Genomic DNA, 24,777 nt, shown 5'->3' with positions numbered 1-24,777 from the left:
GCACTGCAGCTTTTATAGCGTAGACTAATTCTTAAACAAGACATGTTAAATCACACTAGCTAGACTGTATTAAACCTGGCCATCTGAATTTGTACGCTTGTTCACAGGCTAATATATTAACATTACTGTTTGAAACGCAAATCCAGAGATTTTGTGCTTATCTGTAGCAATAGTTTAGCATTATCTACTTTAAGTTACTTGCCTCCATTAACTGTCATTTGCAGTGCATAAAAACACTGCTTTCAAGCTGTATCCATGCTTCGTTCTTAAAATGTATAGTTCATCTGAAGATACAAACTATATAATATAAGATGACCAGGGATATAGTCCTCTCTTTATACTAGCAAGCATTGTGCTGTCTGGCTCCTTTTCCTCGCTTTGTTTACTTTCAGGAGTTAAGTAGGAATATTTTCACATATTTATTCTGACCAATCAAAAAGCAGTTCAGGAAATATGTTCATTAACATAAATAGCCAACGAGTGATGTGGATGTTGTCACACAACTGCACTTTGGCTTGTTTTTAATGTTACACAACTTGAAGGAGGTGTTCATAAGACTGTTATGACACTGTTATGATCATGACATGACACCTATCATAAATGAAAGATTTTATGCATGCTTGTAAACACTATCCTTAAGTGTCATTAGCTCAGTTGCCATTTTAAATAAAAAAAATATCATTGCTTGAGATGTCTTCGCTATGACAACTTCACATTAGCAAGACAACATAACTTGTCATAAACCTGTCATAAACATAACTGTCATGATGCCATTATAATTGTGTCATGAATATTTTTTCAGTGGAACAAACTGAATTTCAAAACTTTAATTTTATACTAGCATGAATATTGAATGACATTTAATGACATTTTAGTGACAAATATAATGTCATTAAATGTGTACCAATGTAGTTGAGGTCAGGAAAAATAATAATGATGCTGTTATAAAATCCATGACACAATTGTAATACACTCATGACAATCATGTTTATGACAGATTTATGACAGAGTTATGTTATCTTGGTAATATAAAAATCGTCATCATGACAAATACATCTCGAAAATGTCATGTTTTCATTTAAAGTGACATAACTGAGTCAATAACACTTCATGGCAGTTCTTATAATATAAAAAATATCTCCTTCACATGTCATGTCATGATTATATAACCTTTCAGGTTAAGTGTTAACGTTTCAACTAGTTCAGACTAGAGCAATCAGTATGATGCGAAAACAAACTAAAACCACATAAAACTGCTACAGTGCTTGATCCAAACAGCTAAACCACATGTATGAAAGCACCTAACACTTCCTGTGAATCACCTGATGAATCCAGTCTTGGGTCTGTGAATGAGGTGCCACCTGTAGGCGGTGTAATCCTTCCAGCCGATGTTCTTAGGGTCGTGCCACAGTGTGCGAACCTGTCAGATCACATGCAGCTATTTAGTCTGAGCAAAGCCTGTCATTAAAGCTTACATACAGCTGAAGTCAAAATTATTATTTGTATTATTATATTAGTAGTTTTATTTTTATTCTGAAAAAGTTTTATTTGTTTAATTTTGGCTAGAATAAAAGCAGTTTTTATTAATTATATAAAAAAAACAACGTTTAAAGGTCATTATTATGAGCTTCATTAAGCAATATATATATATATATATATATATATATATATTGATAGAATACAGAACAAACCATCATTATACAATGATTTGCCTAATTACATTAACTTGCCTAATAAATCTGGTTAAGCCTTCAAATTGAACTTCAAGCTGAATACTAATGTCTTGAAAAATATCTAGTAAAATATTATGTGCTGTTATCATGGCAAAGTAATAATTCAGAAGGGCTAATTCGTCTCACTTCAACTGTAAATAATATCTGATCAGTCTGACCTGTCCAGGTGTGTCCCCAGTGTGCCACAGGGCATTGCGCAGGTGCTCTCCTGTGCCTGTGGTCGAGTTGACCACTTTCAGAGAAACCCCAGAGATGCCGATGGCTTTTGAAGGATTGTCCTCCCAGTATGTCTGCGTTATCTGCTTCCACATTACCACATAAAAGCGCCCGCTGGACTGATAGCCGAACACAAAGCCAGCATAATCATCATCTCTATCTGTGTTGACGTAAAAAGTGCCGCTGAAATCCACAGCGTTGAATTCGTCGAAGCCTGAGGAGCAATTTTAAATGATGAAGAAGCCTATTTAGCGACGTCATGGTGAAAATCACCAGCAGATGTGCTGCTCTGAAAGCTCTCATACTCACCCACTGCAATGCCAGGGTCCGAGTTGGCGGTCTGAACGAGCTCTTTGCCTTGATGTCTGACCACCCAGTTGGGATCAATTTGCGCAGTTCCTTTGGGATCCAAATGCACCATCTGAAACTTGCGGAAGTCTGTGTTGCTGATGGCATCGTTCTCAGGGCACACGTCCATAAAGTCTGGAATGCTGTCGTTGTCAAAATCGTCTTTGCAGGCGTCGCCTCTTCCATCCCCTATGGACAGTGTTAAAAAAAAGTTTTTAATTGATGACAGTTGATTTGTTCAATGGTTAAATCTGGCGGTAACACTTTATTTTGATGGTCTATTTGAGTATTAGTAGACTGTCTGCTTAATATGAATCCAGTCTTGGGTCTGTGAACTTCAACAGACATTTAACTGGCTATAAGAAACTTTGCAAGTACATGTCAACTTACACTAACCCTAATCCCAACCTAACAGTCTATTTATAATCTTAGCAGTTAAACTTAGCAGTGACTCTACAAATCGCATGTTTTGTTGCTCCTGGTATACTACAATTCAGATTTAGTATTGCAGATCTTGTGTTGTGACTATTGCAGATGCACGCATTGCGATATCGATGCTGAAACGATATATTGTGCAGCCCTAACACATACACACACATTACTGGATGCAATTATAATATATGATATGATGATATGATATATGATATGATATTATAGTATGTTATATTAAGTATTACAATAAGTATTACTGTTTTACATTTTTCATATTATCAAATTTTTACTGTTTGATGATCATGAAATCATTTTATTATAGTAAAATATAATTATTTAATAGTTAATATTAATGACTATTTTTCCTATTTAATTAGTTAAGTTATTGTTTTTATATAATAATTTATTTTATATTATTAACATTTTCCATTAATTTAAAATTCATTAAAATTACAGAATGTATATTATATTATATTATATTATATTATATTATATTATATTATATTATATTATATTATATTTTGTGGTGGACAATTTATTAATTAATTAATTTATTATTAATTAATTATTATTACTATAACACTGATTTATATAAAAATCTTTCTAACTATAAACTTCATATATCTTCATATAATAAGAAAAATATGCCTTCCTAAAGATAATACAAAAACATATTGCAAGAAGGGTCATTCAAAAGGTGGTTATCTGCTTTTAAACATAAGCCTTCAATAAGTGTAAATCTGGCTCTAAATTCTAATGCTCTAAAGAGAACTGGGTGTCAACTGTGACCAAGAGGGCCTTGAAGCAGGGGAAAGAAGATAAAACCTGGTGTCAGGTTAGCCTGTGTGTCAAACACTGCAACAACCGGTGTTCCTGTAAGACTGTCGGACCTATTCTTTGCAAAGAATAAAATCTTTCTAGAAGTAAGCCTTTTCTCTTTATTTGAAATTGCCATGACAATTACATTAACTATTAATAATTATTACATTAACTATTATTAATTATTCATTTTATTTTATTTTCGGCTTAGTCCTTTTATTAATCTGGGGTCGCCACAGTGAAATGAACTCCCAACTTATCCGGCATATGTTTCACGCAGCAGATGCCCTTCCAGCTGCAAACCATCACTGAAAAACACACACAATCTCATTCACACACATAGGCTAAGGACAATTTAGATTACCTAATTGCCCTTTAGCGCATGTCTTTGGACTTATAATTATTTAATAGTTAATAATAATTACTTTAATTTTTAATATTTAATCAATTCATTAAGTTATTGATTTTATTTAATTAATTTATATTATTAACATTTTCCATTAATTTGTATTTATAAATGTATTTATATTATATTATATTATATTATATTATATTATATTATATTATATTATATTATATTACATTATATTATATTATATTATATTATATTACATTATATTATATTATATTATTCACACACACATTTCTATAAAAGGGGTTACATAAATAGAATAGGAAACTTTCATCTCTCTTGTGCAAGCACAAAGCAGTCTCAGCTGTCTTTTCATGTAATGTACATTAACGTGATTGGCTTCAAATGTGAAATCTATTAAATCCAGACTTTAGCACTCAAATACGAGGGAAAAGACAAGTATGCATTTGCTGGTCTGACTGAGTTCCTCTGTTTTAACGGTAGTTGCCTTTCTCTTCTTGGAACCATCTCAACTTTATCCAGTAAACAAAACATAATGAGGTGTGAGAAGTATGCTAGCATCCGACAACTTCCACCTCCAGCTGTAACCTGTTTTCATTTTCCTCCTAACATGCACAAAAAAACCCAAACAAACAAACTGGTGGCTTTAATGAAATGTGGCACAGTGGGGCAAATAACACACACTTCACCAACCACCTGCAAGCTGTGAGAGTGTGACATCATTTTCCTTGACCTTGGCTAAAGTAAAGGAAATTTTCCAGTTATAAATATGTCTAAATCTTGGACAAAAGTCAACAGAGATAAAATGGCTGGCTCTGATTTAAATGTATAAACTTAGACACCAGTTTAAGCTTTCTTCAAGCAGGTACAATGTGAAGCTGTTACAAAGCTATGTGAAGCTATGCATTTCTATATACAATTATATAAAAAATCGTCAGATGTTTGGGATCAGCACTTTTTTAAAATGTTTTTTAAAAGAACACTATTTTGCTCACCAAGGCTGCATTTATTTGATCAAAAATACAGCAAAAATTGTCAAAGTGTGAAATATTAATACAATTTAAAAGAGCTGTTTTCTTATTGAATGTTATGATTTATTCCTGTGATTTAAAGTTGTAGTCCTCAAGTCATTCATATTATTAAAGATCTTTTGGAAATCATTAAAATAAGATGATGCTCATGAAACATTTATTATTATTATTACTATCAGTACTGAAATCTGTATATACTTGGTACTGATACAGCACCATTCAAAAGTACTGTTACAAGCACCAGCGATCCAGCAACTGCGGTTTGCCGGAGATCCACACATACACACACACTATCGAACTACAAGTTCCTTCATGCACTTCGCACACAGCTGTTCTGGATCACCATTGATTACATCTGTTTCAAGCACCAGTGATCCGCAGTTGCTGGATCGCTGGTGCTTGTAACAAGTATCATTAAAATAGATTTACTTTTATTCTTCAAGGACACATTAAATTCTTAAAGAATGAAAGTAAATGCAAAAAGGTTTTTATTCAATTATTTGCTGTAATTTTGAACTTTTCATCAAAAAAATCAGAAAAAGTCAAATATATTACAGTTTTAACAGAACTATAAAACTAAAAAGCTTTCTATAGTAATAATTATAATAATTGATTGAAGGTGATCATGTGATGAATGCTAGAAATTCAGCTTTAAATGTTAAAATGTTAAACTATATTCATAAGAAATAGTTATTGTAAAATTATTTTCGCACAATTTTACCATTTAACTGCATAAAATACAGCCTTGTCTTGCTAATGTTAAGTTGTCATGACAAAGATGGGTTATGATGTATTAGTTTATGTTGTGATCGTCAATGATAAAGACATCCCAATTTAAAATGCATTTAAAATGATTTAACTGAGCAAATGACACTTGTTGAGAGTTGTCATACGTATGGCTAAAATTTTATTTTATCTTATTTAAATGTCAAAAACATTGCAAGAATTAGATGCTTTGTTTCCAGTAAGGACTACAAATCAAGACTTAAAACACATCTGTTTAGCTGCGCCTTTACCAAATGAGCACTGTGCTACGTCCGACAGATTGCATAACTATGTCTTTCTTTTTCATTCTTTTATAACCTGTTTTAACACATTTTAAACTGTTTTTAATTATTTTCTATTATTTTAATCATTTCTATTTTCCTTTTTTTCTTTTATTCTTGTTTATGTAAAGCACTTTAAATTACCATTGTGTATGAAATATGCTATATAAATAAACTTGCCTTTCATATTTATATTTAGGAAGTGTCCTGTCATGATTATAAAGGTGTCTTAACAGTCTTATAAACACTCCCTTCAACTAAAGTGTTAGAAAATAGGCTTCTTTTAAAAATAAATTGATAAAATTCCCTAACTATTTAATGAATCGTCTAAAAATTTATTGACTATTCATATTTATATTCATATTTATTCTTTGTCTGAATTAAAAATTGTACTGACTCCAAACTTTTGACCAGTAGTGTATCTTCTCACAGTCAGGAGAAACAAAGAATCACTTCTTGTAATTTTAACCAATAGATTGATTCACCATCAGAGTCTCGTTGGTCTTTGTTGGGCACCAGTCTGCAGTTGTCCTTATCATCTGGGACTCCGTCATTATCATCATCGGAATCGCAAGCGTCTCCTTTCCCATCTTTATCGTGGTCGGCCTGGTTGGCGTTGGGAATGTAAGGACAATTATCCAGGCTGTTCTGGTGGCCGTCCTCATCAATGTCTTGATTGTTGTCGCACTCGTCACCGACTCGGTCATTATCTGAATCAGTCTTCAAGAGCACACAAATCACATTGTTAAACTGCTGCTTAACATTGAGTGTTGCTGAGTGTGTGTTTACCGAGCTGTTGTACCTGCTCAGGGTTGTGCAGCAGAGGGCAGTTGTCACACTGGTCACCCACTCCATCCATATCCGTGTCCTTCTGGTCAGTGTTGTACATGTAGGGACAGTTATCATTCTCATTTAGAACCTCTGTAAAACACAAACAACAGCGTTACACTGAGCTGAGTAGACATGTTAATTATTAAACATTCTTAGAGCATTTATTTTTGTTTTTCATTTTATTTAAAACCTTTTGACTATGTTAATGCACTTTCAATCCAGTTTTTAAAATATAATTTTGCTAAATTAAATAATTCTAAGTGAGTGGTAGCCTTTGTTTTTTTAACAATAGGGTTAATAATATTTTACAATAAGGTTGTTTTAGTTAATGTTAGTTAACATACTTACTGTAGTAACATAAACAATACATTACAGCATTTAGTCATCTTTGTTAATGTTAGTTAATGAAAATAAAGTTGTTTTTTGTTAGTTGTTAACTGCATTAGCTAATGTCAACAAGCATGAATTTGGATTTTAATAACGCATTAGTATATGTTGAACTAAATAAGGGTTATTAAATGCTATAATAGTATTGTTCATTACTAGTTTGTGTTATTAAATACATTAAGTAGCAATAACTAATGAAACCTTATTGTAAACAGTGAGCAAAAAATAATAAATCAAAATAATGTTGTTATTAAACATATGATAACAATAATAATAATATTAATAATAATAATAAAAAAATATAAAAAATAATGAATATAATAATAACAATATTACAAAAAATGTATTTAGCATTTATTATAGGGAAAATGAACACTATTTTTTTTAAAAAACAACATGAATTTGAAGTCTTAAAATCCTCAGAATAATTTTTTGGTAGTTTTGTTCAGGGCTTTTTAAAGAAAAGAAATCCGCCATAAAAAGAAGGAAAAACAATGTTATATTTTACAATATTTTTGACCTCACAGGACAAAAAAAAAAGATAGTTTTCAGTTTCTAGTAGTTTCTCACCATCTCCATCAATGTCAACAGCACAGGCGTCCCCTTCGCCATTACCGTCTGTGTCAATCTGAGCAGGATTGTGCTCGTATGGGCAGTTATCACAGCGGTCACCGACAAGATCTTTATCATAGTCAAATTGCCTGGGATTATACAGTAGAGGACAGTTGTCCTGGGAAATGACAGAACAAAACACAAGCTCAGCCTATACGCTTTAGATAAAACATTGTAGATATTAAATTATATAATTAAGATTTATGCATACGGTCTCATCCATGATTCCATCATTATCATCGTCTTTGTCGCAGGCGTCACCTTGACCGTCTTTATCAAAATCCTCTTGGCCTGAGTTTGGAAGTTTGGGACAATTGTCCTGCACAATGAAAGAAAAAAAAATATTTTCAATTGTCTTTAAATTTTACACTGGTTAACAAGTTCAAAATGATTTTTTTTATTTACATTTATATTGATTCTACATTATTATTAAATGGTGTAGAAACACTAGCATTCAAAGATTAGTGAAAATATGTTGTTTTTTTAATATGAATACTTTTATTCAGCAAGGGTGCATTAAATTAAACAAATGTGAGACCAGACATTTATTATGTTATCATGCAAAAATGAGCGCAAATGTTTTCTGTATTGACAATTCTTGTCAAATCAGCATGTTAGAATTAGATGATAGTATGGCATTGAATCACTAGAAAAAATTACATTATTAGATTTTATAATTAAATTATTTTTATTAGGGTTGGTCTGAGACCCTCAGATCAACCCTGACCAACTGTCAGAAATACTCGCCGATACTGTAAAAATGATGTCACCATATTGATGAGTATTTGAAACAGTAAACCAATCTAATAATATCTTATTAAACAAGACATTTGCCTGCTAGGTTTGCTTAACACCGCACATGAAACACAGACATTTTTTTTCTGAATTTTACATTATAAAGAGGTTATTTTTCTATATTATTCATAATCATTTTTTATTTTTATTTATTTTGCACTGATTTTTATACAGTTATACTGTAAAACTTCAATAGATTTTGATTTGTGGCAGAACTTGTTTCAGTAAAATACAGTAAATAATATTACTGATAATATGTCTGATAATAAAAATGTCAGATAATAAAAATACTCTAGTTTACTGTATGTATTTGTCCATGTTTTAATAATGCATAAGCCTGAGGCACACCTTAAATTAATTCTGTCCATTTATACAGGGCTAGTAGTATAACAAATGTTTCTACAGATACACGCTCAGGTATTGGTTCAGAATCACCGACTTCCTGAGCGCATTTACTGGAATCGCTATCAGGAAGGGAAAAATGGTGTCGTAACATAACAAATTATTATTATACATATTAATATTAATAAATTATTAGCTTTAGATATTAATTCTAAAAACTATTTCAATAATGTTATTAGTAACAATTTTAAAGTTATAACAACGTTGTCTTGCCACCATAGACGAGGAAAAATCTCCCTTACCTTTTTGCAGTGGTAGGATTGGTTGGCTCCACACACCAGGTTCTGATTAGGCCAGCCATCAAGGTCTGAGTCCTCGCCACAGATGAGTCCATCCCCAGCATAACCGATCTTACACTCACACTTAAACATGGGTTCGCTGAAGTGGCCAAGGTAAATGCACTCAGCAGACCTGTGGCAGTTGTGGGTTTTCTCCTTGCAGGGGTTTTCTTGCTCACACACCTGAAAAATAAACAGACAACCACTCAAAAGTAGTCCAATAAAGAGAAGTGGGTCATCGTCTGAGGAAACAACTGGGAATAATGTTGTGAGGCCCTTATAAGATGTACTATTGATAGTTTCCTACTATTTTGTTGATTTCAGCTGTGCACAATTGAGCAGTTTATTCGAAAAGCTATTGGATCAAAGATCTATGAAATGTGAGGCAATTATTTTCAGTGCTTTGTCAATTTACTGCTCTTGGCATTGGATCTAAGCAAGGGATGCTTGAGGTTGGAGACGAACCTATTAACTGTGGACATTATGAAACTTTTGGGTTGAAAATGAAGTAAATGAGTCAGTTTTCCAAGAAATCTGCAAATTTTATTCATGAGAGAAGAATGGGAGAATGAGAGCAAGATCCATATGGTTGGCCACTGTTGTCGGCACTAAAGATTTTTTCCAATTAGCAGACTTAATTTTCTGTCCAAAATGTCGTGAAATACTGAGACTGTAACTCTGAGGCATTTTTGCGCACATTGATTAAAAGCCTTGATGTGCTAAACAAAGAGCAAACTGGTGTGATGTAATTTCGATCATAATTATGCCAAAATTAGTCTTTTTTTCAGTTCAAATCTGCTTGCTGAAGCAAACTTCTCGGAAAAAATTACTTTTAGCAGGTAAATACTGTCAAACTAGTAAATGACAATGATAATACAGTGCTGACAGGATTTTGCAGGTACATTTTTAAAATCACTCACTTGTGATGGCTTGTAAAATCGTCCTTTTTTATTTCAACAACCATTGAACTCACAAACTCCTGGAAGAACTGATGAAAGGTAGAAGTAATGTTGGGGCTTCTTTTACTTTAAATCTATTCTGATTAATTTCAGTCAAGGTCAGGCATCCATGTGTATAAACACAGACAGTAAAGAGCTGCTTTATGGTAGAAATTGAAATATAATTTTAATTAAGAGCAAATCTGTTTGACATTGTAAACCTGATTGCTTTAAAGCTACTTTCCCTTAGAAATACACTTTAGGTGACTGGAATTGGAAAGCTGGTGCAAATGCATCCACATTATCTGGTAAGAACTAAAAACATATCCTTGAACACTTGAGCACTTAAATTTCTTTTTAAATCTCCCCTTTCCCTCCTTACTCTAGCTCATATCACTTATATTGCTTATATACTATATATGCTTTTTTATTGCTTATATGCTGCCCATCTCTGAGAGATTAATATGGTAATAAATATGTATATGTCCATGTTTGTTCTTGGCGGAATAGATATGCTACGCTGCTGCCAGCACATTTACAAACATGCAGTCTGAGAATATAACACTATGTAACTCCCTGTAGCAGATAAAAACACAGGTGGAGCTGGGGTGGGGGAGGGTCTCCGAAAAAAATGTGCTGCAACATTACAGCAAAGAACAATACTGAGCATATAAAAAGTTGAGAAGCAAGCTCATTGGCTGTTGAGGTAACAGCAACCAATCTCCTTTAAAATGAAGTTAATGATGTAAGAGCAGATTTAGTTTTTATTATTATTATATTTATTCACTGTTATATTGTTACATATTCATATACCCCCCCCCCACCCTTGTTTTTGCTTGTTTTGGAATCTGTTGGCTGCTGCATATTAATGTATGCAGTAAGTTTGTATTTTTGTAACTAGTCTAGTTTTTTAATTATAAAGAGTTAAAAGCATTAACAAAAATGTTCCCTGTGATGCAACTAATGATGACTGATCTAAAGCTCTATCAATCAAGCTACACAAATTTCCACTTTTTACATGAATAAAAGGTCATACAGCTTTTAATATACAGTAAAACGTGTAGATATCTCAAAATTATTCATTTGAATAATCAACAGAAATGAAATATAAAAAGTGCAATCTTGCCGGAGAGAGAAAGCACATTTCAGTATTGTGTGTAATATGCATCAGACGGTCAGCGAACGGACTGTGGGGGGGCGTGTAGGCGCTCTGTCTGAGTTTGAGACTGGATTCAGCCAAGCTAATGAGTCCACAATGAGAAACTAACACATTTATATAGTTGTGCAATAATCAGTTCAATCTGTCTGTACACTGCATAACTGACCTGTTTATTTAGCTTGGCAGCCTCCACTCCCATTCCAAACGGCTGATTGCCTTTGTATCGAGGAGGACAAGGCAAGCAGTGGAATCCTGGGTCTGTGTTGACACAACGCTGGGAATCACCCACTTTATAGCACAGATCGGGGACCATGTCACACTATTGGAACAGAAGAATCAAAGAGAGATGTTAGTCTTACATTTCTTAAAAATGGTCAGCAAGACTGTATCCAGCCACTTTTTTATATTATGATTTGCACTTCCAGTTTGCACTGCTTTTTTGTCTTCTTTCTAGTCCAACTATCTAGAAATTCTAAAATCAAGAAGCATTTTCTAGACAAGCAAAAATATTGGCTTGTTTTTAGAAATAAGTCAAATAATAAGTGGTTTTTTTTCTTAAAACAAGCACAATAATCTGCCAATGGTATAAGCAAAAGAATCTAATGTCAAAACGGAAACGATTATTTTGCTTCCCCCATTGGCAAATTGTTTAGCTTATTTTTAAGGAAGCACTTACTTAATTTTGTCTTGTTTCTGAAAACAACACAATCTTTTTTGTCTAGAAAATGCTGTGGTTCCTAAGATGTTTTTGCTATTTGGGCTAGAAAGAACTCTAAGTATGTAAAATTCTTAGGGTGTACTCACACTAGCCTAAACTGTGCCCAGTGATGTTTAACCCCCATGTCCCGGTTCTTTTGATAAGTGTGAGTGCTCCAAATTGCACCCAGGCATGGTTCAGTTGGCCAGCCCTAGCCTGGTAGGAAGAGGTGTGCCAAAGCGTGGTTTAGTTGGGCTTTTCAAAGTGCACCTGAGCGCGAAACTAAAGACGCAACGTCACTTTTAAGGGACCATTTTATATGGATTTATTAATCATTCTTACTTTTTAATGAAAGCGAACTGTCATAGTTTATTAAGGATGCAAAGCCCTCGCTGCACGTCAGCTGCACCTTCAGAAAACCTGAAGCACGATGACGTTCATGAATATTTATGAGCGTCAAAAGTGGTGGATCTGTTGTACTGAGCGAGTCGCAACATCAATGACGTAAGAGTGCTCAGGCTCGGAAGGTAAAAAACAGTGTGAGTGCAGGCTGAGGGGGAAAGGGGAGGGAGGACAATTGAGCCTGAGCACGGCTCAAGACAACCGTGCCTAGTGTGAGTACACTCTTAAACTGTAGGTAAGAATTTTTTCTTTGAAATCACTTTGAATGATAAGATTGTGCAACAAATAATTCCCTACACATAACTAAGTGATAGGTATGTTTAACTTAGCTTTATTTTTATCTGTAATGTTACGCTTGGTATTTTAACCTGACATTAATATTAGCGAAGCTCATTTGAGTTTCTGTTTGATTCCTTTTGATATTTTCTCTTTGTATTCACTACAATGCAGTAATATTTAATATATATCCGTGATTTAATATACATCCATGCTTAAGATTGTAAGGTTTTTCATGGCTTGCTTAAAGTAATTTATTAATATTATTAATATTTGAAAGATGAACTGTGAGGAGAATAATGCCATCTCTTTGTATGTTTTTAGTTTTTAACACTTCCCTGATTGTTTAATATTTAACAGAATTTACACCAGTAAATCACATAAAGCATTGTGGGTTCATATAAACTTTGGATAGCATGACTGTGGGATGAGTGTTTTTGATTTGGCTTTGCTTTCCGTGCTGAATTGTGAGCAATGCAGTATAACAATCGCTTGTAACACGGCTCTAACTGCATTAGGGTTTTCCCAGCGTTCGTTCTCTTTGTACCTCATTGACATCCTCACACACTTTTCCATTGCCCCGGAAGCCGAGAGGGCACGGACCACACTCCCACGAGCCGTCAGGAGAGCTTGTGCATTCAACACCCCCGAAACATGGGTTAGACAGACAACCATCTGAGGAAGCAGACAATAAAAGAAAAGGGAAAGGCCAGAAGATTACTCATTGGATTGATATGCATTTCTTCTCAACACAACACTGCTCCGGGTGTGTGGTCACAGTGTGTTTTCGCTGCTGTGTGTGTGCACACTTGGATGGGCCACGTCACGACTTTCACTTTCACTTCACTTTACAACTCTACTGAACTCATACAATACATAACTTGTTGGTCTAAAAGGATAAATTATTACAATTTAAAATTTAGTTTGTGTTAAAATATATTCCATGGAAATTTTAATTACAATAACAAATAATCTAATAAATTAAATAATTATTAAATAATTTTCCATAATGTGTGTGTGTGTGTGTATATATATATATATATATATATATATATATATATATATATATATATATATATATATATATATATATATATATATATATATATATATATATATATATATATATATATATATATATATGGATCATAAATATACATTTTATTTTTTATCATACATTTCTTTTTTGTACTGAGATGTTAACTCTGTACATACCACTGAACATCGTTTCATTGATGTATTGTTGGGATAGGATAATATTTGCCAAAGAAAGAACAAATTGTCAATCTGGAATTTGAGAGTTAAAAAAAAGATAAATATCATAATAACTAGTGATCTAATTCTTACAGATCGCTGGTAAACTCACAGATTGCATAGAAGTACAAATCTGCTGGTACATGGACTACAATATAAAGTCATGCAACACACACACGTCTGCTCCAAATCTCCATTGATTAGACTCACACAGCTGAAGCTGCTCATGGACTGATTACTGCACTATGAGTTAACTTGTTACTTACGTTGTCTGCTGAATGCCTTCTGACCTCTAGCCTGATATTTGACCATGATTGGATTTTCTGTATACATCTGTTTGCCCCTGTGTTGATCGTTGCTTGCCTGACTACTATTACTAAACCTGCGTTTGGATCCGCACTCCCTTGTCCAGTGCCCAATTTACATTACAATTAATACTGGGAAATTTACCTGTAAAGCTGTCTAAATAAAGTGCTTAGTAATGCACATTACTATTAAAAAATTGAGTTTGTATATATTCACAGTAGAAATATTTCAAAATATATTCAAGGAATATAATATTTGCTTAATATTTTAAGGATTTCTGACATATATTATGACCTATACAATGTATTTTTGGCTATATACCCATTTAACATTTGACTGGTTTTGTGGTCTAGATCAGATATGTATATACTTTACATTTATTATTAAATTATTATAGTGTTCAGGCTATGATCATTAATGTTGTAACACACATTTATAATAAGAAAAATTGTTGGGACCATTTTATGTATGTATCTTTAAGTGCAATTTATATAGAATTTATATTTTGAACGCATATTATGATTTAGACTTTCTTTATAGCATATAGCAATGTTTCAAATAACATTATTTATCAGCCCTGGAACTAAAAACTAATGTTCCCGATATATGTGAAAAAAAAGAAATCCCACAAATGTGTGATTCCTTGCTTGACTTATGGCTTAAATAAACAACTTTTAGTCCAGTAATTAGGAGCATTCTTGAACCTGAATGGATGTTTATTTACCTTTACGTATTATTGTAATCAATAGTTTAAAAGTAGCATAAAAACATGCATCTAAATAAACAACAGCTGCTAGTTTTATTATGACCGAAAATTGAACTTAACAATAGGGACAAGGTAGTGTAAATGCCAAACTATATAAAGGTAACATACCCACAGGACAGTCCTGTTTATTACAGGCATTAGTGTCTACGGAATCTCCAGGGCATTTCTTTCCTCCATACTGTGGACGAGGGCTGTTACACACACGTGTTCGTGTCCTCGTTCCTCCACCACAGGTGACAGAGCAGACTGCCCAAGGAGACCAGGGGCCCCAGGCTCCATCAACTACAAGAGGAAGAATGTATAATTAAAGCCATATTACAGTCAAAGGTTTTTACAAAATCTATTTTGTAAATCATAAAATAAGAACAGTCAGAAAAATATATATAAATTCATAATTATTTGTAGAATTAAATATTGTACATAATCAGGCAAATTAAACTATGCATGAGTTCATCCCTCTGTAATACCCTTCAGAATATAGATATGAATAAAACTGGTCATTTTAGTGTGTGCATGTGATAATAAAGTAGATTTATGGTTTAGTCAGAAGAAAAACATTAATTTTAAGAAAATAAATCTATTGTATTTGAAGTGAACAGCTACAGCAAAGGATGAAGTGTGACAAAGTAAACACTTAAAGGTGTATTTTGAATATTTTCTTAACACTGAAATTAAATACCACTTCATGAAAAGCCCCAAAATGTACATGTGAATGACAGGTGTTCTTGCCTTTAGTAGGAGAAAACAAATATTGAAATGATTTTAAACTTACACCATGCACATGGTCTCAGCTTCATTTTACAAGACTATGTCTAGTGTACACAAATGTAAAAGTGCTCACTTGGACAGGGTTTAGCTTCACACTTTTGCGTCTCTCTCCCACTGCCCTCACAGTCCTTTCCTCCCAGCTGAGGAACAGGAGAGTTGCAGTGGCGAATTCGTGTGATTTGTCCTTCTCCACACGTCACAGAGCAAGATGACCAGGGGGACCACAAGCTCCAACCACCATCTTGACGAACTGGAATGAAAGTCAGAGAAGTAGAATAATTACCAGAGTTTTATACTGTTTGTTTACTGCCTTCAAGTCCATGAGGAAATCCCGCTCTGGAGTTTGGAAGATGCAAAGACGATATGACGTGTGTTTAATTAAAGGTATAAAAAATTGTAGATGTTAGTTTCAGTTTGTCAGTATTAGTGATCTAGTGTGCTCTAAAACTGTGACAAAATTTTGTGTGTAGAAAATATACAACTGATATAAACATCCAAGCTAGCAGTTTGTCACTTCCGCCTAAATAGATCAACAATTTTTTTCATGTCACTTCATACTTCAGTTTCTCATAAAATTCTGACCAATCAAATGCTCTCTAGTATCTGATATGCCACACCACCTTCAAGACGCATCTCATTTGCTTTTATTTAATGTACTTGAGCTCAACCACTCTCACTGGTAGGGCTGTAAATAAAATGAAACTCTATTGGCTGTTTTTTTTTAAAAGGGGAAGAGCTTCTCTGAGTCCCACCCTCTCTTCATTTTCCAGTAGAGATTACATCAAACATCGAATAAAAACTGCACATTTTAAAGCACTTCACAGGACCTTTGAGCAATTTTGGCCAGATATAAATTTTGCTCAATCTGCACAATACCATTGCAAAAATGCTCTTGAAAGTAAGAATCATTTGTATTCTGCATGAATACATTCAACTGAGCAAAAAAGTCATTGAAGACATTTAAATTTTTTGATTTTAGCCCCTTATTCAGTAATGAAGAGCACATGAAGAACAGAAACATTCATTAGATGTGCATCATTTTAAAAAATAAGTAGATTTTTGGTGTTTAATAGCATCGTTAAGTGGCATTTATGAACATCCCAAAAAACGAATTCTACAATAAAACTTAACTATGCATAAAAACCAATCTGTTATTAAAATCTAATAGCTAAAATTAGCCATTCAAGTAAAAAAAAGTCAGTGAAGACGTTTATATGCTTTGTTTTTAACATCATTTAGCAAAATAAAGAGCAAGAACAATTTGATCAGCATAATTGTTCAAATTATATAGACGCTTTGTGCATACAATATTTAGCGCTGTTTATGAACTTCACAAAATATATTAGAAAATAAAACTTAACTACGGCCAAAAACCAAGCTTCTACCAGAGGTTTAAAGGGTTAAAACAATATTCTGAGGTGCACTTATCTAATAAACATCATTACTTTGTCCTGAATTAAAGGCTGTGATAAAGCAGCAAACAAACCTGCGCAAACAATGACATCTTACATTTATATTAGTACGAAGCATGAGATCCAAGAATGACACAACAGGAATGCCTGTCAGTACACATGATGAAGCAATGACCACCTGGACCCACCACCTCATGCTCATCCATCTTTGGGTTTCAACATGGGAGAAAGCTGATGGTGTATTCAGGCCAGCAGTGACACAATAAGCATTAATTGCGTCTGCTCACACACTGTCAGCTCTGTTCTCCTGTTCCCATGAGTCCATGTGTTTGATAGCACAACATCAACAATATGTGGATTCATTTAATTTACTAGTATTCAGCTTAAAGAGTCTTTAAAGGCTTAACTAGGTTAATTAGGGTACCTAGGCCAGTTAGTGTAATTAGGCAAGTCATTGCTAATAATATTGACCTTAAAATGTTTTTTTTGTTTTTTTTTTAATTAAAAAATGGTTTTTATTCGAGTCAAAATAAAACAAACAAGACTTTATCCAAAGGTAAAAATATTATAGGATTTACTGTAGGATTTCCCTGCTCAATTAAACATTATTTGGGAAATATTTTTAAAAAATAATAATAATAATTCACAGGAGGGTTAATCATTTTGACAACTGTATATATTTTAGAGCAGTAAATGCAACAAAGGCCAGTTTGTCCACCTCTGTCCAAAATACCAGCTGGTAACATTTGTCATTTATAAAAAAAAAAAAAAACATTTGAGTCAGCTGTAAGCCAGAGTTAGCATTGGTACACCACAAAAAGCCATATGCCGCTCATTAAAACCTCACCAAGTTTAAGTGATGAATACCAGCTCATTCCCTGGCTGATGGAAAGGAGTTTATCTATTAGCACAAGCTTCATATATATATTTACAACCGATGCTGAAAGAAAACACCCATGTTGTTACAAAACCTGCCACAAAAACAGGTCAGTATCATGTCACATTCTTCAAGGAAATATCTTAAAATTATTGTTTGCTTAGTGTGACAAATAGGATTTTAGGTGATGCAACATTCAATCAGTAGCAATAACCTTTTTGATGAAATGTATGTAAGTGAGTGCAAGCCATGGTAAAATGACCTATTACTTCTTGAGCACTTGTTACATTCGCCAAACCTACATGGCTCTGTTGTCATTATTAATCAGTGATAACTGGTTGCTATGGGCCCGGTTGACTCAAAAATTCTCTCACAACTTTTGAAAGTTGTTTCAAAGCATATGGATTTATTTCCTCTGTACTGAAGAACATAATAAGACACATTTGTACAGATGGAATTTGTTGCAATTTTTTATTCCATTAATGTAAGTCAAAACAGAAGATTTTGAACTATTTAAAGGGCACAAAAGCATTATAAATTTGATCCATATTTTTACGCTTTTTACTTTAACTTCTTATATTAGCTTGTACATTTAAACTCTATTGTACCTACTGTATATAAATTTCATGGCAGTTTTTACCTGAAATGGTGTGTATCCCTAGGATTCCAGTTTGGATGTAGAAGGCCCTGATTGGATGCATGCTTGCTCACCAGTTGGTTTAAAGCATATAAATAAGAGTGTTGTGCAAGCTTCTGGAGGACGGTGTGGCTACTTGGGCGTCCTCCTGTCAAGACCATCTCTTTCGTTCTGTAACCTTATGGTTTCGTTTTGAACTATTTATATCATGTAGTTAAAGTTAGTTGTTAACATATCTTAAGTTTTTTATCTTTATTTATCCCTAGACATTCATTTGTTTGCTTGATTTGCTGTTCTATTAGTTCTATGCATAATAAAAAAGTCGTATACAGATCATTTTGTTGCCTGAGCTCTATTTTGTTGCAACTCAAACGAAGGGGTTGTAACAAATGGCCACTAGTGGCAGTAGAAGACAAATTTAGTCCTTTTTACACAAATTATGATTATGGGGCAGATTATTGATAAAAAAAATCTTCCTTTCTTTCAGGTTCATTTAGGATAAACTACAGTTTAATTCAGAATTATTAAACCCCCTAAATTATTAGCCCTCCTGTTAATTTTTTCCCCAATTTATCTTTAACGGACAGAAGATTTCTTCAACACATTTCTAAACAAAGTAGTTTTAATAACTCATTTCTAATAACTGATTTATTTTATCTTTGCCATGATGACAGTAAATAATATTTGACTAGACATTTTTTAAAACACTTCTTTGCAGCTTAAAGTGACAATTAAAGGCTTAACTAGGTAAATTAGGTTAACTAGGCAGGTTGGGGTAATTAGGCAAGTTATTGGATAGTGATGGTTTGTTCTGTAGACTATCGAAAAAATATAGCTTAAGGGGGCTAATAATTTTGACCTTAAAATGGCTTTTGAGAAATTAAAAACTGCTTTTATTCTAGCCAACATAAAACAAGTAAGACTTTCTGCAGAAGAAAAAAACATTATCAGACATACTGTGAAAATTTCGTTGCTCTGTTAAACATAATTTGGGAAATAATTAAAAAAGAAAAAAAATTCAAGGGGGGTTTAATAATTCTGATTTCAACTGTAAATGCATCACTCACTCTACATTCAGATTTTAATGTGTAGCGAAATGTGCAATCTCAGCAGGCACAGGACGTCAACAGGATGTCAGATTGCATTGTACCCCAACAACGTGGGATGTTGCATTTTGTTTGGAAATGAAAATTGGTTTGACGTCAGAACCCAGCGTCAGGCCGACGTCAATGTCCAACATCGGATAGACGTTGCATTTTGGTCACTTTCCAATGCAACAAAATATCAACGTCTAATGATGTTAAAACTTGACATTGTGTGAACGTTACCAATATGACGTCTATTAGACGTTGGATTTTAGTTGCAGTACCTGATGAATAAATGTCAGTATTTGACATCAATATGATGCTGGTTTAAGATGTTGACTTGGTGTTGGATTTTGGTGACTTTTCAACACAATCTAAACATCAACAATATATCAGTGTCATTTCACGTCATTATTAGACGTCAAAATAACATTGTCCTTACATGTTAGTGACTTAAATCTAACCTAATATTAATTAACATTTTATGACGTCCAGTCTGCTGGAATGACTTTGTAATATTCTTTTGCAGGCACATATGCATTTTTTCCAATGAGCCTCATTTGATTGAGACTTTCATTGTGGGTTTGCATATTTCTAAAGCACAAAAGCACTCATTGTAATTGAATTCAAAGAGCAAATAGTTTAATCTTCTTTTGACTTATAGGGAATAAACAGTCATTCAAGTATGTAACAACTTAATGACCAAATTCTCATTTTTGGACAAACTATTCCTTCAAAAGCTCAAAACAACAAAAGCAACAGCCAAAATGTGTTTTTCCCCATACAGATTTAGAGATTCTGGCAGAAGCTAAAAGTAGAATCCGCGTTTTCGTGAGCTGATTCTCTTTCTTCCATTTTATTATTTTTAACAGCTGTCTCGATAATGTGACAATGGTGGAGATGTTACAGATGAGTGGATTTTTTTATGATTGCGATTTGCCCTTACACACCTGAAACAAACCAGGGAGACAACAAACTGCGCACTAGCAGTTATAAGGTGACGGACTGTATTTCTTAAAGCCACAAGCAACAGGATTCAGTCCAATACCACTCAAACCACTGTTGGTGTCCTTCCAAAGACTTTATGGATAAAGGGCATTTGAAATCTCTACGACTAAAGAGCAGGTGTTCAGAGAAAGTGTGCAGGTTATGTCTGCCAAACTAAGTCTTACCACGACTGTCGCATTTTCCCAAGCTGCATCTGCGGGTTTGGATAGATGGGCCACTGCAGGGGTTACTTGTGGCATCACATGACCTGCCTCTTTGTTGCGTGCCCGTCCCACATGTGACCGTACACTCTGTCCATTCAGACCAAGGTGACCAGCCGTCCTCGCTGTCTTTAGCTGTACACATAAAAAAGCACATTTAGCACGAGTATCCTTACGCAAACCTCACCCGAGTCAAACCCCACCACCACACCCTTCATGGTGCTTCTTGTTGCTGGTATATTTAAAGAGCAACATTGTTTATTCGCCTCTGATGTTTTGGAGCTTAAGCTATACATGACATCATCTTTCTTAACCCACTTCAGAGCATGGGAACGTACAGTAATGCTTGTTACTGGAGGATCATAAAAATGTGTGGTTGGCAAACACAAGCGCCTTTAAAACAATAACAGTTCTGTATTATTAGAGAAGAGAAAACATAGAGGAAAGCCTCTTTGCATGCTGGCCTGCCACTCAATCAAACGGATATGTAGAGAACACATATTTAAATACATGTAGTCTTTTTGTGCTAAAATATTCACAGACATAATATTTATGTAACAATTTGATTATCTGTAGAGCATTTTTGATGCCTATTCAATAAAAAACGGTAAAAAAGCAGCTTTAAGAATATTTCTGAAGCAGAGTATTTATATATATATATATAGTTGAAGTCAGAATTATTAGCCCCCTTCGACTTTTTTTTCTTCTTTTTTAAATATTTTCCAAATGATGATTAACAAAGCAAGAAAATTATCACAGTATGTTTGATAATATTTTTACTTTTAGAGAAAGTCTTATTTGTTTTATTTCGGCTAGAATAAAAGCAGTTTTAAATTTTTTTAACATTTTAGGGACAAAATTATTAGCCCCTTTAAGCATTGTATGAATGTATATATCACAACATCATGTAAAAAAAGATTAAAAATGTGGATAATATATTGTATAAAAATGGTGCAGTGGGGCAAGGAGCTCTGCTCTGTTGAAGCAAAGATAATTTGTTTCTGTTTTTCAAATCTTTTTGAAATTGTTGTTTCATTGACCAAAATGTTAGTAAAAAGATCTGAACAAAATAAAGTTGCAAATAGTGTTTGTCGACAATGTTACATATTTGATTCATTTTCTTTTATGCTTAGTTCCTTTATTAATCAGGGTTCGCCAAAGCAGAATGAACCGCCATATTGCATCTTTCCAATGTCAGTAATTCATTGAAGTCCCAAGAAGGCCAGTCTCTCAGGAATTTCATGAAGGAAATAGGTAATGCTGTTCCTTGAAGTTAATTTATTCATTTTCCTTCAGCTTAGTCCCTTTATTCATCAGGGGTCGCCACAGCAGCATGAACTGTCCACTTATCCAGGATCTGTTTTACACAGCAGATGTTCTTATTTTGCAAACTCCACACAGAAACGCCGACTGACCAAAGCGGGGCCTCAAACCAGCGACTTTCTTGATGTGAGGCAACAGTGCTAACCACTGAGCCACTGTGTTGCCCGTTACTTAAAGTTGAAATCAATAAAATAATGAAATGGCCTTCCTTAAGCCCTGATCTAGACCTGTCTGAAAACCTCTGGAAAATCATTGGGAACAAAGTTATGGCTAAAAACCTCACTGCAGTCAGCGAACCATAGTAGAAGCTAGCAGAAGACCAATATTCCACCAGGTCTTCTACACACCATACCGTGCTAATGTTTTACTGCCGCACTGCAAAAAGTCATTTTCTTACTTTTTTTTTTACTTTTTTGTCTTGTTTCTAATCCAAATATAAAAAAAAATCTTAAATCAAGAAGCGTTTTCTAGACAAGCAAAAAATATTGTCAATCTTGTCTTGTTTTAAGAAATGATGTGCAAAAAAAGTAAGTGAGTTTTATAATTTGCTAATGGGGTAGGAAAACTAATCTTGTCTAGAAAATCTTTTGCTTGTCTTGATTTAGGAATTTCTTAATATGTTAAATTTCTTGAGAAGTTCAATTTCTTGAACTTTTTGACTTGAGACTTTTGAGATATTTGGACAGGAAACAAGACAAAAATCTAAGTAAGAAAGGCATTTTTTTGCAGTGTGTAATTTCACTTGTAATCCTCATTTGTGCTACAGTCATTGACAACATAGGCTTATTCTGAAAATGTAGCCTTGTATACAACTCTGGAGATTGTGAATTAAGTAGCCAGAGCTACGTATGGCTGCATTTTGTCTTTAAAACCAAGGCTACGGTGTGATGATGCTGTTCCTTTTCTCGCTAAACAGCTGACAGGGTGAGAATATGGTAAAATCTGAAAACATGGTAAAAATCAGATGAGGGCTTTTCTTTTTTTTTGGATTGCTTTTCAAAACATTGAGGTTGGGTTTAGGGAAGTGAGTGGGCGGGTCAGTCTATGTTTTTAAAATACTATTGGTTGGATTTAAGGAAGGGAGAGAGTGGGGGGGGGTCGGTCGGTTGGTCAGTCAGTCAGAGAGTTAGTCAACAGCGGCCCCTTGGTGGATTGATGTGAGAAGATCTGGTGCGAATGGCACTTGCGAGAGATATTTGAGATCTAAAAAAGCGTACACAGCGGTCCCTGGCGAATTTGAGAAAACAAAAACTGCAAAAATATTTAGCTTCAGGGATGTATTTCGCTTTCTTCAGAAATGTATATAGCGGTAGGTAATCAGATGAGCCTGGGTTGGTCATTGCTGTTGTCATTTTGATGATGTGTTTTCCTCAAAATAAAGGGTTTCTGGTTGAAGTGTCTCACTGTTTTACTAATATGGTACAGCCACAACTAAAATTTCTTACATTTTTAAAAAATTGTTGTCTAATGTTGTTCTTCACTGTAAATTGTATTATTATAACAAGAGTTCACAATTCTGTCTAAGTTTTCTAGATTTCTTAATGATGAATACCAGACAAATCATCAATATATCAGAAATATCACTCACGCAGACAAAGTGGACAGCACTCGCCATCTAGGAAAGTGGGGCTGGCACATGCTACTGGTGGACATGTGATTTGATGGCACACAATCTTTGATTCCTGCAAGATAAAGCCGGAAAACATTAAGAAAATAACAGACTGCTGTTTCTCTTCCATTTATCGCACGTCACTGTTCTTCCTACCTGACAGGTACACTTGGTGCAGCTGTCCACAACCCAGTCCTCTTTATCCTCAAAGAGACGGCCGTCTTGCCAGCACATGCGCTTGTCTTTGATGTTCTTCATGTTTCCCAGCACCTCCTTCATCACGGTGTTCTCCTCAGTCTAACCCAGCAAGACAGATGGACAAGCGGTCAAGAGGAGGCAATGCTTCTGTCAATGTCTTCCACATGGAGATAAATAGAGGTGATTTAAACCACAATGGAATGAGCGTGCTTCTGTGCAGCTAGAAGTGAGAATGTAGTCCTTGACTCTAAAGAACAAGAGGTTTTATCATTGTGACCTTTTGACTTTGGAAATAACTGGTTTTCCAGTTGTCAGATCGCTTTTTTAAGCTGTGGAAAATGATATATTTTTGATAGGGAATATTTCCATGCATGCTATGGTTTAAATGTTTTTAAAAATGTTTGTTGAAAAAATGTATTTTATGCTAACCAAAGAAAAAAAAACATTTTATAAATTATTTTCAGTACAAATTATTTTAAAATGTAATTCCTAGGAGGGAAAGCTTTGAGCAGTCACTAATCTAAGCTTCAGCGTCACAGTCAGAAATCACTCTAATATG

At 34.1% G+C, this 24,777-nt stretch overlaps 1 protein-coding gene across 1 annotated transcript in view; it reads right to left on the bottom strand.

The window, feature by feature from the left end:
• Nucleotides 1-24,777, bottom strand: part of thbs2a (thrombospondin 2a) — a 40,525-nt gene that overhangs the window by 3,276 nt on the left and 12,472 nt on the right. Inside the window, exons 6-20 of the mRNA XM_009307490.5 lie at nt 24,177-24,317; nt 24,000-24,093; nt 21,053-21,223; nt 15,943-16,119; nt 15,210-15,383; nt 13,323-13,450; nt 11,567-11,719; nt 9,268-9,486; nt 8,040-8,147; nt 7,787-7,946; nt 6,801-6,919; nt 6,484-6,718; nt 2,259-2,486; nt 1,892-2,163; nt 1,323-1,420 (exon numbers count right to left, since the gene is read on the bottom strand). Of these exons, the coding sequence (XP_009305765.2) occupies nt 1,323-1,420; nt 1,892-2,163; nt 2,259-2,486; nt 6,484-6,718; nt 6,801-6,919; nt 7,787-7,946; nt 8,040-8,147; nt 9,268-9,486; nt 11,567-11,719; nt 13,323-13,450; nt 15,210-15,383; nt 15,943-16,119; nt 21,053-21,223; nt 24,000-24,093; nt 24,177-24,317 (2,477 nt within the window). The remainder of the gene's footprint in view (nt 1-1,322; nt 1,421-1,891; nt 2,164-2,258; nt 2,487-6,483; nt 6,719-6,800; nt 6,920-7,786; nt 7,947-8,039; nt 8,148-9,267; nt 9,487-11,566; nt 11,720-13,322; nt 13,451-15,209; nt 15,384-15,942; nt 16,120-21,052; nt 21,224-23,999; nt 24,094-24,176; nt 24,318-24,777) is intronic.

The sequence above is a fragment of the Danio rerio genome, chromosome 13 (genome assembly GCF_049306965.1).
Source record: "Danio rerio strain Tuebingen ecotype United States chromosome 13, GRCz12tu, whole genome shotgun sequence".
In the NCBI taxonomy this organism is placed as follows: domain Eukaryota; kingdom Metazoa; phylum Chordata; class Actinopteri; order Cypriniformes; family Danionidae; genus Danio; species Danio rerio.
This window is presented reverse-complemented; position numbering and strand designations above follow the sequence as displayed.